The sequence below is a fragment of the Maylandia zebra genome, linkage group LG5, assembly GCF_041146795.1.
Source record: "Maylandia zebra isolate NMK-2024a linkage group LG5, Mzebra_GT3a, whole genome shotgun sequence".
Taxonomy (NCBI): domain Eukaryota; kingdom Metazoa; phylum Chordata; class Actinopteri; order Cichliformes; family Cichlidae; genus Maylandia; species Maylandia zebra.
In genome coordinates this window covers 30,872,496-30,888,305 of record NC_135171.1, presented here as the reverse complement: position 1 = coordinate 30,888,305, position 15,810 = coordinate 30,872,496, and the positions used below count along the sequence as shown (strand labels likewise).

Genomic DNA, 15,810 nt, shown 5'->3' with positions numbered 1-15,810 from the left:
TTTGTGCCTTTTCTCAGGGGTTCCCACAGTGTTCACGCCACCACTCGTGTATCATTCTTATATACAATTACAAAACACAGCAGCAGATCCAATTGTGACAAATCATCACTGAAACCGACACTGAAAGTACAGTCATTGTTAGATAGGATATATTAATAGGTTATTTTTAAAAGTGAAAACAACCCCCCTCAAGCCCACATTTAAATAGAACTCTGGAACAAGTAGAAAGCTAGGTCAAGGACATCAAAACAACAGCTACAGCTGCTTTTTTGACTTTTAATTATCGTTTACCATTGCAGTGTGAAAGTGACTGTCAGCAAAGTGTTTCTATGACCCGAGTGTGGGCTCTTTACCTGCCCAGTGACTGTGTCCTGACTTGGGGCTACGCTGTGGGTCTCAGGCTCTGCTTCTCCACATGTGTTCTTTCTCAGGATGTCTGGAGTGCTCGACCTGCATTAAAGGTAAAAACATTATTATTACTGTCCAGAAGTACTGTGCTAGTCTGTTTGTTCCTCTTCCACTGGCCAAGTTTAAGGCGTCTTTGCATCAAGCTACCGGGCTGGTACGGTCATAGTTCGTCCTCTGTTCTGACTTTCACCTGTGATTGTTAAAATGGATTTTTGCCATTCTTATGACACCAGAATAGATAACGAACAGATAAACAACAGGAAGGTTCCTGTTTTAGGCTCTTTTAGGAGTACCTCTTGTCATTGTTAATCATTGTCATTGTTAACTTTACATTTGAAGCTTTAACAAGTATTATCAATAAAGAGAGTATTGACTCAAAAAAGAAATTCATCTCAAATTGTGGGGTTTTGCATCTTTTAAAAAGCTGTTTTTTTCCCCTTGTAAGTTAAATATTGTATCCTGTATTGTAACTTTGCTTACCACAAAGCTTTAAGCTTAGATATATCTTGTTGTTGTACTTCCTGCCTTTGCTCCGTTTCCTCCTCACCTTCTGGTTGTCTCACAATCATTATATATCATTTTTCCCTCCATCTCAGTTACATGCTGTTTCACTCCTGTAGTTGTGGCCTGTATTCCTTGAATTGCTTTTCACATGTAACCAATTCTTAGCTTCTGGGAACCAATAAAAACATATTTAAACATAGTATTCTCTTGAGTGAATCCTCACCTCTGTAAGGTCATAAGGGAGTCTGTTTTACTTTCTTCTGGTAAGGATGGACTCTCTAACACAACTCCCCATTCCTCCTTCTCCTCGTCTACCTTCTTGTCCACCCTCTTCTTTGTCTCCGACTCCTCTGTTGAGATCTCCAGGGATTCTTCCTCTCCGAGCGACAGCTGAGTCCGACTTCCTCCCAGACTGGTGTCTCGACTCGGGCTGAAAGGGTAGCTGTGAGCCCTTGAGAGACTGTGGACAGTTGACCAGAAAGCAGTCTTGACTAAAATAATTATGCTGGATAATTCCCACCACATTCAAATAAAACGGTGTAATAAAGCCAGAATGGTTGCACTAACTTCTTACGCTTATTATTTACATCTGAAATAAGGTTTTTTATTCTGTACAGCAACAATCCAAAAATGCTGTTAAACACTGCTTTATAGCTGATGAATACAAAACAGTTAATATTCCTAACACGTATTGTCTCTGTAGCCACTGTGCTCCCTTCATTTGAACCCTTTTAACTTCATACTTCATACCTCGGGGTGTATGGGCTCTGAGGACTGTGGCTTGATGCGATAGAGGTGTTTGAAGGGTTGGAGAGGTAGCTGAGCAGAGACATTCCTCCTCTGTTGGGATGACCTTTGGGCACCAGAGATGGAAGAGAACCTTCCTGATCCCGCAGCTCACGCACCATAGACTGAAAAAAGTAATAGGATAAACAGTCTGAGTGTGCTATGAATTTGAGTTATTTACATAAAAATGTAAGAAAAACTTAGGATATAGGATAAACAAATTTGGCAATATAACAAAACGGGGAATAAAAACAGAACTGGATGAAAAGGTTGATGCTGAATCCTGCTACCAGTACATGTGCTTTGCATTAATAAAACCCCTGAGTGCGTGCATGTGTGTGCACACATACGTACAATAAAGTATTTCTCAGTGAAGGAGGGGGTGCTCGGTGCCGTCCAGCTGTACACTGAACTCTTTCTGCTGGACACTGACTGCTTGTTTCCAGACAGCGGCCTCAGCTTCTCAGTGCCGTCAAATGGACTGCAGGTGTTAGCACACAGAAGGTTATACACTGCACAACAAACTGTATGATATGCACTGCATAAACATATGTTTTTATCTATTTGGTATTAAACTGGCCATGATCATTAGCAGTCTGTTCAATGAGTTACTTTTCAGAGTTTTGCAACGTTTTATGCTGTTGTGGGCTTTTTGGTTACCTTTCCTCACATTTAGAAGCATTTCACAAAGTGAAGCGCTAACTGCTTCTGTAATTTTCATGGCCTGTTTTATTAGTGGGTGGTTTCCTCAAAAAGTGCAGTGCTTCTCAAGTTGATATGATAATATGCTAAAGCTATAATTCTGAATTGTATTTGACTAAAAACGTAATCATTAACAATCAAAAAGATGTGATAAAAAAAAGTGTTTTGGAGCATGAATGTTTTTTAAAATAAAAAACATTCGACTTGCTAAAAATCGTTTCTCTTCTTAATCTGAGCTTTCAGTGAATCATTTTCTTTCCATCTTTTTGTATTTGCTGAACCCATTTTGTCACATTATTACATTTTATATGCATAAGAGAAACGAAGGGAAAGCAGTGAAATGTTACTTATCTTTTAGCTTAACAGAGGTGCATAGTGGGTGTATGTGTGCGTATGGCCACAGCAGCCTTTTGTTTGTGTGTGAGTGTGTGTCTGGCAGCCTTGTACAGCTTTGTGTGATTTTTCCATCTCTCCAGGGGGAGGATCTGTGAAACGTCCTCCACCTGGCCCCTCTAAAGCCTGAAATGTGATCTGTCATGGTGCAAGGGCACAGCGGAGTGCGTCTGCGTGTGTTACTGTGTATGTGTGTGTGAGTAAAATGTTCATTCTGTATTCAATCAGCTGCTCAGCAACAGCTGGCTCAGGTTAGAGGTGCGGCAGAGACTGAGGCTGAGAATGAAGAAAACAGCAGCTACAGCTTCAGCAGGACGAGTGGATGTGAATCTGTAACATCATTTGTTGTTGCCTGCTTTGTTATATTTGATATTTTCTCTGGTTTTACATCTGTGAGCATCTGGAAAAGTAATTATTTAAAAAAAAAGTCTGAAATTAAAAAAAAGAAAGAAAGGAAGAAATTACGTTGGCTGAGAAATAAATGGAAAAAACACGACTTGTTATCCAGTAGTAAAATCTGTCATCTCTTCATTCCACCTTTCACTGAAAAAAGGAACGTTTCTGATGCGGTCGCGTGGACCAGCTGCACTTATCATTCATGTGTCTCATGGAACATGATATCTACACCAGCAGCAGGACAAAAAGTGGAGCCATGATGGAGAGGTCAGGACAAAAGTTCAGCTAAAACTTTAATATTTTTTATGCTGCAGATTAAAATTCCTCAATCTGTCATCCAATTATTCTCATTTCCTTTTTGGAATTTTGGTTATTCCCACTTCACCCTTTATCACAGCAGAGGAAATACCAGCATTTCAGAGTTGTCATCATCGTCATCACCTCATCGGTTAGTTTCAAATCAGATCTTTATCTTGTTTTCATGTGTGTGTGTAAGAAGTCTGCGTTCGTACTTCCAGGTCACTTCCAGCTGCAGTTTGATGGTTCCCAACTCCGTGATGTCCACCAACATCACCTGAGGCCTTGCCACAAAGAAGTCTGCGCTTGCACACGTTACCATGCCAACCAGCAGCCAGCTCAAACCCTTTGCTTCCGTCACCTAAAACAAAGGATGCCACTGGTTAAAGATACAGGGAGTGCAGAATTATTAGGCAAATGAGTATTTTGTCCACATCATCCTCTTCATGCATGTTGTCTTACTCCAAGCTTTATAGGCTCGAAAGCCTACTACCAATTAAGCATATTAGGTGATGTGCATCTCTGTAATGAGAAGGGGTGTGGTCTAATGACATCAACACCCTATATCAGGTGTGCATAATTATTAGGCAACTTCCTTTCCTTTGGCAAAATGGGTCAAAAGAAGGACTTGACAGGCTCAGAAAAGTCAAAAATAGTGAGATATCTTGCAGAGGGATGCAGCAGTCTCAAAATTGCAAAGCTTCTGAAGCGTGATCATCGAACAATCAAGCGTTTCAGTCAAAATAGTCAACAGGGTCGCAAGAAGCGTGTGGAAAAACCAAGGCACCAAATAACTGCCCATGAACTGAGAAAAGTCAAGCGTGCAGCTGCCAAGATGCCACTTGCCATCAGTTTGGCCATATTTCAGAGCTGCAACATCACTGGAGTGCCCAAAAGCACAAGGTGTGCAATACTCAGAGACATGGCCAAGGTAAGAAAGGCTGAAAGACGACCACCACTGAACAAGACACACAAGCTGAAACGTCAAGACTGAGCCAAGAAATATCTCAAGACTGGTTTTTCTAAGGTTTTATGGACTGATGAAATGAGAGTGAGTCTTGATGGGCCAGATGGATGGGCCCGTGGCTGGATTGGTAAAGGGCAGAGAGCTCCAGTCCGACTCAGACGCCAGCAAGGTGGAGGTGGAGTACTGGTTTGGGCTGGTATCATCAAAGATGAGCTTGTGGGGCCTTTTCGGGTTGAGGATGGAGTCAAGCTCAACTCCCAGTCCTACTGCCAGTTTCTGGAAGACACCTTCTTCAAGCAGTGGTACAGGAAGAAGTCTGCATCCTTCAAGAAAAACATGATTTTCATGCAGGACAATGCTCCATCACATGCGTCCAAGTACTCCACAGCGTGGCTGGCAAGAAAGGGTATAAAAGAAGAAAAACTAATGACATGGCCTCCTTGTTCACCTGATCTGAACCCCATTGAGAACCTGTGGTCCATCATCAAATGTGAGATTTACAAGGAGGGAAAACAGTACACCTCTCTGAACAGTGTCTGGGAGGCTGTGGTTGCTGCTGCACGCAATGTTGATGGTGAACAGATCAAAACACTGACAGAATCCATGGATGGCAGGCTTTTGAGTGTCCTTGCAAAGAAAGGTGGCTATATTGGTCGCTGATTTGTTTTTGAATGTCAGAAATGTATATTTGTGAATGTGGAGATGTTATATTGGTTTCACTGGTAAAAATAAATAATTGAAATGGGTATATATTTGTTTTTTGTTAAGTTGCCTAATAATTATGCACAGTAATAGTCACCTGCACACACAGATATCCCCCTAAAATAGCTAAAACTAAAAACAAACTAAAAACTACTTCCACAAACATTCAGCTTTGATATTAATGAGTTTTTTGGGTTCATTGAGAACATGGTTGTTGTTCAATAATAAAATTATTCCTCAAAAATACAACTTGCCTAATAATTCTGCACTCCCTGTACACACAGAAAGTTTTTTTCCCTACACAAACAGTAAAACAAACACAGAGAGGAAAGAAATTACAGCCCAAAGAAATACAGGTCACTGTAATAGCAAAATTCCTAAAAGGACAAAAAAGATGAAGTATTCAAATTTCTGGAATAAAAATATGCAATAGGTGTTTACACTGCCGTACACCTGCAGACATGTCCGATTACCTTTATCTCAAAGTTGTGGTGAATGTGTGGGAGGAAGACCATCTCCTCCTCATCCCATGACTGACTATCATCTGATTCAATCCTCCCTCTGATCTTCCATCGCTGGCGGCCCAGTCGTACTAACACCTGTCAATGTGACATCATTAAGACACGACGTCATCATCCAGAAACCATAAAACACCAACCAAGTCAGTAATTTTGGTCTAAGAGTCCAAAGGTTCAGTTCACAGTTTGTCTGTTTTTCCTGACAGTGCAGGTAGTTTGTGGAGGATTTATAACAAATTTGGCACGTTATAGTTTGAAATGTTAATTTAAATACAAGTACAAATAAAAATACAAATACAAAGTACAAACAAACAAAAAGAACCTAAGTGATAGTTGTTGCATTTCAGATTAAATTGATTAAGTCTTCATGGCATTATTTTTAAAATGTTTGCTTTATTTTTTCCATTTCTTAAACTTTTGCACAGCAAAAATAAATGAACTTATAAAGAGAGATCTTATTTTATTTAATTTTTTTTTAGTTTTTTTTAAAAGAAATGTCAAAACGTCCTTTAATTATCTTCTATATAAATTCTTTTTTTTTATTTTTTTTTTAGTACTTTGGGGGACTCCAAAGTAACATTTCTGGATGAGATCCAGAAGTTGTTGTAAAAAAAAAAAAATTAATTATGTTGACATTATTGTTGGTTGGTGTTAGAAAAACAAAACATCCCCCCCAGGGCAGAGATTCAGATTTCAAAATGATTCAATTCTATCTATCATCAACAATAAAAGAACTTTCAGCTGTACACTTAAAATGTAAATATTAAAAGCTTGATTGAAAGGACGAGACAATAGATGGTGTTTCTTTCACTTGTCCTGCACATTAAGTTATTTGCATGCAAATGCTGAAAATTCTTGGTTTTTAAATAGAAAATCCAACCTCGTACTGGTCTCCTGGACAAAGTCGAGCGAAGCCGATGAGACCTGCAAGTGAAAGCAGACGTTAGATGTCTGGGAGATAGTGTGTCACTGATAACCTGTAAATTGCTCAGGGCTCTGAAGGAAGCATGTGTGCGTGTGTGTGTGTGTTCGCACCCTTCATTTTAATGTATAGCTCTCCTAGCAGGATTTCTAACTCTCCTTCCATTGTTGACATGTCCTGCAGAGAAGTTTAAACACACAGAGAAAATAAAAGATCTTCTCTAACAGTTCTTTGTCTATTTTCTCAGAAGATTGCATGACTCACAGTTCATCAGGTTATGGTTCAGCTTTCCCAGTCATCCACTCTCTGAAACCTGGTCTGGCTGTTTTAGCTCCTTAGCTGCCTTACCTTTTGATTTGCTGTTCCTCACAAACAGAAGGTTTGACTGTGCTCACAGCTCACAGCGCGCAGGAAACGACCATTTTAAGGATAGCCAATATTTATTTCGGCAATAAAAGCCAAAAGCAAATCTCTTTAAAATATTTGGAAAGGTTTATGCACTTCATTACTAAGAAATAACCATCAGCAATCCTCAGTATATTTTTACTCTTAACATCTAACACAGGTGACATGTCCAGAGGTAAAAATGTCTCATTTCTTTTGTTTTTTTTTTCAATTTTTTTTTAAAGAGATCTCAATAAAGTTGACACACTTTGCAATATGCTAACAGAACACCATAAATGTCCTGGTTCTTGTACAGCACTTTTCTGTTCTACTGGAGCAGTCAAAGCGTTTTATACAACATGCCTCATTCACACCTGTTCATTCAATCACTTTTTCACACTCCATTGAACGCATCACAGAGCAACTTGGCGTTCAGTATCTTGCCCAGGGATGCTTTTGCTGCAGATTGGAGCAGCGAGGAATCAAACTACTAACTGATTAGTAGAGGACCTGCACTACCTCCTGAGCGTAAGCCAGCCGAACACTATGTAGCGCAATATTTAATACATGATGAAAAACACAATTTAATGTAGGTATGCATGCATGCAAATGAATTTTCTTATATAAATAAATATAATAATTACATTAAATGTTATTGTCATCTGTGTCTCCATCTGTCTAGCTTCCATTTATTAACTATTAACCACAGTTACAGTAGCAATGAATTATGTCTAAATAATAAAAACAACTATAATTTAACTTAAAGGGAAGAAACAAACTGTAAAAGAACAGTGACCCCAGTAAACAACAGTGTGCTCATTTAATGATTTATTCTGGCTCTCTCTCTATGGAAACCTTTAAAGGATTATTATGCTTTTGCATTTTAATGCTGACTTTCTGGCTAAGAGCTGGACTTCACCACAAAGAAGAGCAGATGAAGCAGCATGTGTCGAGCAGACTTTTGTCATCTGTGTGGGCTGAAACTGCCTCCTCGCATAGCACAGACCAAAACTGAGGACCAAGTGGCCAATTTATCAGTAGTGAAGACTTTTTAACATCATTCCTAATATAGATGCATGCCTGCCCATATTAAATATGGTCAGTTTTAAATAATGAGGCCAGCATACAAGTAACATGCAACAGATCGTTTACCAGATCTCCATTTATTATGGTCACATTGTTTCTCATGTGTCTGTCTGATTGCACGGTGGGCACGTTTGGATGTTTAAAAGCTGATCAAATGAAGGAAAACCCCAATCACCACAATCCAAACATAACAAGAAATAAAATGTTTATGTGATGCCTACACAATGTCACTAATTTAATTTACTATTGTGTTACGCTGCCAAAGAGGCTTCTTTTATAATTGAAAAAAAGAAGAAGAGAGAGTTAGTATTGTGCCGGCATTTTTAGTTCTTGATTTGACTTGAAAAGTGAAGTTACACAGCCTTAACTTCACTCTTATTTTATTATGGAAACAAGGTCTTCTTAGAAAACAGTGACCTGCATGCAAGCATTAATTACAAGCGTGCAGTTTCAGCTTCAGTTTATCATTTAACTCCTTCAATCCACTTAAACTTCAGTCTGTTTTCTTAATCTTAAGACAAACACCCAGATTTTTGCAATTGTAATAAAACAACACTTTAATCTTTCCTATGGGAAGTTGACTTCATCCTTAAAAACTGGCTTTCTTCTCACTCTGTCAAGACCTTATATGCCAGGACAGTAGAAACTGTGTGTGCAGAAGAACAATTCTCCAGTGGCTGCTGATATTAAAAAGAAAGAAAAAAAACAAAAGCTCTTCTATGGAGTTTCTGTTCACCTGCGAAAATCACAATGGCAAATGCAGTAAAATGGTTTGTGATGCTGTGGTGCCCTTAATACCTACAGAAAAGTATCTTGTTACATCTGAAAACTGTATTTATTATCTCAGCCTCTACTATCAGAGAACACATGAGAACATTTAACCCAAGAAATTTACATGTTGTGCTAACTGTATTTTGAAATTGACTCCTAAGCACAAGTTCTGAATCACCCCAGAAGTGGGAATGATTGTTATTTTAATAATCTCGTTGTTGTTGTTTTTATTGTATTTGACTTAATTAGGCATCTGTTCCTATAATACCCCCAAATTTAAGTAAGCTTGTGGATGATGATGATTATTGGAGAAAAGAACATCAGTGGCCTAAGATTCTCAGTAAACAAGGTTATTCAAGCTTTGTAGGATTAAGGTGAGCTTTAAGTTATCACCTCTCATCCAAGTAGAGTGTTCAGTTCTGAAAAACCTCTTAGCAGAGGTCAGAGATTTTAACTTTAAAGAAACTTCAGACTCTGAACATCTTTTGTTGAGTGCAGGTCAAATAGAAGGAGAAGTAAGAACGTATATGCTGGACGGTACATAGGCATGCATGCAACCGTGTATACAAACAAATGATGAGCACACCATTCATATATAAGTTAATCTTTATAAGATCTGGTTGGTGTGTGTGTGTGTGTGTGTGTGTGTGTGTGTGTGTGTGTGTAAGACCAGAGGAGAGTTTAAAAAAAAAAAAGATGTGATATCAAAAACACTGAGGGTGAAATGATGAAAAGAAAAAACAGGAAAGTAAGAAAAGTTTGTGAGGAGCTGAGAAAAAGAAGATGTGGGCATATGTTGGAAGCTGAATCTATGAAAAAGAGAAACCACAGATCGACAGAGGGCATGAATGAGTCTACAGCTGTCTTTTAATGGCCCTTATCCTGCAGCTGCAACCAGAAGAATCACTGCAGTACCATCACTCACATGTCAGAATATTTGATTTGGAAACTTTATGACCATTCAAAGGCTTATTTTGCCACTGCGCTCCTCGGACATGATGGATATGTGGTTGCCACTTTGGCTGTGAGTACGTCTCAAAAACAGTCCAGTTTACAGATTCTCTCTGGGAGGTTTGAATGCACATGGTAAGCTAGACTGCTGCCTACAGTAGGTGCCAGAGAGGAAGAATAAATATTGTCTGGTGTAATAAAAAAAAAAAAATCTACACACAATGTGCCTAGAACATGGACAACTGTCAAAACAAACAAACAAACGAGGCATGAATACCCTTTTTTGTGCAACATCATCTCCAGCTAGTTTGAACTTTTAGAAACTTCAAAGAACATTTGTGATTTTCCAAAAATACTTTTCCAAAATGTCACTGATCCTACCTGCAGGCTGTGTCTGTGGTTGCGGTTGAGCTCCAGCAGACTCTCTCTGGAGGCTCTGGTGGACTGGGACAGTGAAAAGGCTCTCTTCATGTTGACCGCTCCCTGACACAATCTCCACTGAATACAATATGTCTCATACAGCTCCTCTACCTGCAGAGGCATGGAACAGATGAAGAGTAACAACATCAACAAACATCATCATCAACATTTTTCCCCCTCTTTTACATAACGGATTAGACTGGTGGTTAATCAGTGTGCAGCACAAAGTGTCTCCCTGTGCGACAGGGGTGGCTCATCTGCTGCTTTTAAAAGCTTTTGAGTAATAGTTTAGTGAATTCATACCATAGAAATACATCTGAGTAACTGACAGAAAGATAATCACCAGGCTTGCATGGAGTTAGACTCTTTTCTACAAAACAAAGGCTTTAGTAGATTTTTTATCAACCTCAACTACAGCCGAGAAAAACCAGTCTAAAATCCAAAATTTTACCTTACTGATTTGAAATTCTAATCGTCGTATATATCTCTCCAAAGACCTGATCTCCTGTAAAAAACAGAAAAAAACATATTGAGCTTTGAAAGCTTGAGAAACATTTATTATCACTTATCCATTCAAATTAAATAACTTAAAATAAGATCTTGCTTAAAAGGAAAAAATGAAAACACATTACCTTCTCCAGATCGTAAAGAAAGGCCTGAAAATACAGAAAAGTATAATTACCATCAGCACTGTTGTCATCACCAGGCGCACACATTTTTGTACACACAGACTTTCTTCCTCTCTCCCTCCTCACCAGTCTCGAGTTTCTTTTCGTCTCTCTCTGCTGTGAAGACAGGAAGTCCATCTCAGCTTGGTGACCCTCCAGGTAGTCCCTGAAGAGAGAAACACACAATTAAAAGTAACATTTTATGAAGATGAACAAACTTTACCTGCCAGATATCAGCTGAGAAATTCCAACTCGGGACTACCAAACATCTACTGCATGTAGCAGCAGATGTGAAAAGTACAGCTACATTTACTGACAGCGTAAAATATTCTTTGCAAAAATTAAACTAAATATCAAAACTCAACCAATTTTACTCTGTTAAAGGATCATTAATCATAAATGTGACTGCCTCCTATTCATCTTGTGGACTTTTGAAGGGTCAAACCACAGATTTGGAACCACTCAAGTAAATAAATGTAAGGAGGTGGAAACAAGCCTCGCGCTGACCAGCTGCAACACTAAAACACTACAGAGACATGGACAAGTTTAGTATTATAGCACTGGGTACGTCACTGCCTGCTTGTACTTTAATGTTTAGTGGGATACTTGTTTAAGTTCAGCAGTACTACACATACTTGAGTCCTTTGCGTAGTGCCTGAAAAACCCTGCCGACCTGCTCCGGCTGCAGAGACCAGATAGCGCCTGAACTTCTGCGGGGGGAGACGGGCGCCCTGCTGGCTTTATTTCCCGTCATGGCTTTGACGCGAAGAGAGTTACGAACAGAAGACGTCCTGAAAACAGAGAAAGTGAATGAATAGTCATAACAACATTTTTACAGGGTAAATCAGAATCTGTAGTTACATAAATTGTTATCAAAAAGAGCTTGTTGGAGTTTTTTTTATATTCCTACCTCTTTATTTTCAACTGTGTTCATCAGTAAAATCTGTTCCCATGTAGTTCCCTGTATATTAACACTCCTGTCTTTGGCCCAAATCTAATCCAGCCCCTACAATCCACATTAAGTGTGGATCCAAGCAGGTAGCCTTTAGTGGGAGTGTGTTATAAGGCCCTCCAGCATAAAGTCTGGACCAGTGTAGGTTTACCACCTGTTTTTTGTCTGATACGGAGGAAACCCCACACACTCAAATGTGGTCCATATGATTCAGGACTGTCTGTGCAATAAATAAAATGTCAAGTTTGTGAATGACCATGAACATGGTAACAAGAAAACACACCCAGTTTCAAGTCTAAGGTTTTTATAGATCAGGACATAATAAATAGTAATCTTAGCTGGTCTTAGAATTAAGTAAATACAAGCCTCAAAGTATGACATATTACACCGTGTCATTATTTATTTAATAAAAACGTAGCCAAAATGGGCGCAGCAGTGTGTGAAAAAGGACACCCTTACAGGTTGCGTAGGAATTAGGAGGTTAAGTAGTGATCCAAGTGTGAGTGAATACAATACCAAGGAGGATAGATCAACACTGATCTTAAATAAGAAGCAACTGTTTCAGGCCATCATTCTGGAAAAGGATTAAGTCTATTTCCAAACACTTTGAAGTTCATCATTGTACTGTGAGAAAGAAAGCATTCAAGACAGGAATGGATGTCCCAGTAAATTCACCCCAAAGTCAGACCGTGCAACACTCAGGGAAGAGCTAGGTTAACATAGCTTTGCAAAGCTGCATCCGACCCAATCACAGAGACATCAGGATCAATGTTCTTTGGATAGATGTGACTAACAGATGTTTGGCCATAATCCACAGCACCATGATTGGCAAAAACCAAATACAGCATATCAGTGCAACTGCTTCATACCAACAATCAGGCACAGTGATGGGCAGTGGATGATTCTGACTTGTTTTCCAGGCACAGGACCTGCGCATATTACAGTCTCAAAGTCGACGGCCAAGTCCTCTGTATATTAAACTATTTCAGAGTCAAATGAGGGGCCATTTGTCTCAGGCTAAAGCTTAGCTGCAACACGGCCATGCAACAGGACAATGACCAAAAGTACAGCAGCAAATCTACAACATAATGACTGGGGAAAAAAAAGAATCAAGGTTTAATCCATAATTCAGAAATGAATATATGCTCCCATCCAACCGACATCTTTTTAGGCAGGCTTTTCATGCTTCAGGAAGACAATCGCAAACAAACTGCATACAGCATGACTCTGCAGAAGAAGAGCCTAGGTGCTGAACTGGGCTGCCTGCAGTCTAGACTGTTGAGCAGAAAGAAACGTCTATCAGACCAGATGGGCGCCATTCCTCTCCACCAGCTGGTCTCCTCAGTTCCCACACATTTATAGACTGTTGTTAAAAGAAGAGGGGATGCACAGTGGTAAACATGGCTATTTTTTTGGGTCCAATTTCTGAATTTAAACATTTGATATGTTTGCTGTGCACTATGGTGAATACAAAAAAAGATTTATGGAGAATCGGATGGGGGATGTGTGTTTAGGATGGAAAAATGTGTGGATGTTTGTGTTGTGTGTATAGAGTATAAACAGCCACACACACACAGAGAAGTGGAATGCTGCTTGCTTTCTTTTTTTAACACAACATTTTGTTCTCGGCCTCTCTGGGGGACTGACAGTTTTCATCTGGGTGTTTATCACTCTGTCTTCTTTCATTCGCAAATAACATCTGAAAGTCTGTGGTGCTTTCACTGCCTGCCCATCAGCGGAGAACAGACTTGTCTGAGGGTGAAGGGAATTCCCTCCACACAACGTGATGTTTTTATTTTCTCTCATTCATTGTTTCACTATATGGAGAAAAACAGTTCAACAGAGGGATGATTTATAACATGATCACAGTATCAAAGTTAATATCTGTAAAATCACAAAGTTAAAATTCTTTTTCTTCCCATTTATCCTGACAGCTACGAGAATCGAAACAATTCCTCAGACATTTTTCTCCCAACAAACTTCTGTTTGTTTTGTTTTAGACAGCGGCACGTTTTTCTTTTACAGAGATTCAGACTCAGTGTTTCACATAATGAGATCAGTATCTGTACAAGTCAAAAACTCGGGCTTCACACTGCTGACACTCGGTTTTATAAAACTTTTTCTACTTAACGTGATCCTTGTCACACTCATTTAATGTCTAAATTTTATTGATAAAACATTATTTCATAATGCAATGTCAGGATTTTTCCCCCTGACTGAGGATTTCTTTACATCAATTCATAATGATATAGTGAATGTTGATAATGGCAACACTGGTGTTTCCATAATTCCGTCTGCTGCTTGACATGAAGTCTCCCGAGAAAACGAGCTGGCTGCTGGCAGGGAAGAAAAGGTGGAGACTCTTCCCAGAGGAGGACGAGACAAGAAGACCAACAGGGAGGGAGAGAGAGACCAAAAGTAAAACAAGCGAGTCCTTAAACAGACTTGTCCTTTAAGCTGCCTTATGGCTGGCTATTTATCGTTAAACCAAATAAATGCTCACACTGATGAGCTCAACGCATGCTAATAAACACGAGGGACAAACCAGGGCTGGTTAAAGTGGCCAAACTACTCGTAACATTCACAAAATGTGCACCTGTAGCATCCACTTGCTCGTCCTTCTGTCTATTGTCATCTCTGTAACCACACCCTTCCCTCAACTTTCCCATCTCTATTCTTACATCTGTGCTTCCTTTCAACAGTTGTGGCATTCTACTGGCGCTGCAGACACACCTGAAGACAATCGACTAATCACTTGCTGCATTCAAACACCAGCTCTCACACCCACCCCTCACCAGATTGTCTGACATTTAAAGATTGCCTTCTCTGCCAGTCTCCCCCCGTTTTCTCCCTGTGCTCCAGCTACGTCCTTGATCTGTCACTGCATCGTTTGACCTTCCTGCTAAACAGTGTGATTCTCCCAGTATTCTGCTTTAGAGTTCGCCAGTTCAGTAGTTAAATCCTAACACTTGTACTTTATAGCTACAGCACATTTAGCAGCACCAATACCTCTACATGACACTTAACAGAGTTTAGACGCCTCTGTGGTTTTTGCTCTTTAAAAAAATAACACTAATTACACACTGTCTGCCCATGATATGTAGCTACACCACACATTTGTTGACTATTTCTCTGCCAGTCAAACCCAGACAGACACACCCCTGCAGCCAGATGAGAGAGGAAAGGGAGCATTTCTGATATCTTTACCAAAAACCTTTTCTTTTGTTAAATAAACAGTTGCTAACTTCTTTAAAACTGGCATAAATATCTGAGAGTGAGCGAATGTTTTGGACATCCTTTGGAAGATCCACTTAGATAACAGGACCCAATTAGTTCTTACTAGTTGTTTAAGACTAAATTGTAAACCAGTGTTAGTCGTTATTACACAGATTTCTTTCTTATTGGTTGAAACAATAGGAAAGTGTCATTCACCTCTGTCGACCAGTCAGAGAAGAGAATCCAGTGAAGGAGCGGCTTCTGTGGATCAGGCCTCCATCTGAGGGAGAGTCAAATCGCAGCTTCACTGACATCCTGCAGAGTAAATAAGAGGTGTTTTAGCCAATGAGGAGACACGTGCTAACAAAAGATATCCCAAACCCTCAAATATTACCACTTTATATTTCCAAGTTAATCCTAAATAATGGTGAGTCACAAAATCAATCACATGAGGTCTACGATACAAGAAATCAACCACGCTAATGTTGGAAGTAGAATTATAACAGAAATGATTGGAAACAAGATCAAACCAAACAAGCGACAAGAGCTGAGACCAAACAGACGTTTGCTTGAGAAAGGATCTGTCACTGTTTACTCTTTATATTAGTAACTGGATGTGTAAGACTGTTTGTTAAAGCCAAAAAAACTGAATATCTTAAGTCACTTGAATTAAAAAGAAATATTTCCTCCTTTTTCTTTGTTAATTTTAAATTGATGTTCTTTATTTCCACAGTCACTCACGCGAACATTTAAATCAACAAGACCAC

The 15,810-nt window shown here is 39.4% G+C and overlaps 1 protein-coding gene across 4 annotated transcripts in view; it reads right to left on the bottom strand.

The window, feature by feature from the left end:
• The window catches only part of ripor3 (RIPOR family member 3), a 57,071-nt gene that overhangs the window by 10,952 nt on the left and 30,309 nt on the right, over positions 1–15,810 (bottom strand). For 3 of the 4 annotated variants that reach the window (XM_004547359.3, XM_004547360.5, XM_004547361.3), the window contains 14 exons: positions 15,260–15,358; positions 11,511–11,666; positions 10,963–11,041; positions 10,840–10,863; positions 10,659–10,712; positions 10,169–10,318; positions 6,709–6,772; positions 6,554–6,597; positions 5,629–5,754; positions 3,702–3,847; positions 2,053–2,179; positions 1,663–1,823; positions 1,136–1,372; positions 354–450 (listed from right to left, as the gene is read on the bottom strand). In XM_004547359.3, coding sequence (XP_004547416.2) covers positions 354–450; positions 1,136–1,372; positions 1,663–1,823; positions 2,053–2,179; positions 3,702–3,847; positions 5,629–5,754; positions 6,554–6,597; positions 6,709–6,772; positions 10,169–10,318; positions 10,659–10,712; positions 10,840–10,863; positions 10,963–11,041; positions 11,511–11,666; positions 15,260–15,357 — 1,563 coding nt within the window. In that variant the 5' untranslated portion in view covers position 15,358. The remainder of the gene's footprint in view (positions 1–353; positions 451–1,135; positions 1,373–1,662; positions 1,824–2,052; positions 2,180–3,701; positions 3,848–5,628; positions 5,755–6,553; positions 6,598–6,708; positions 6,773–10,168; positions 10,319–10,658; positions 10,713–10,839; positions 10,864–10,962; positions 11,042–11,510; positions 11,667–15,259; positions 15,359–15,810) is intronic. The other variant, XM_004547363.3, reaches the window with a different exon arrangement.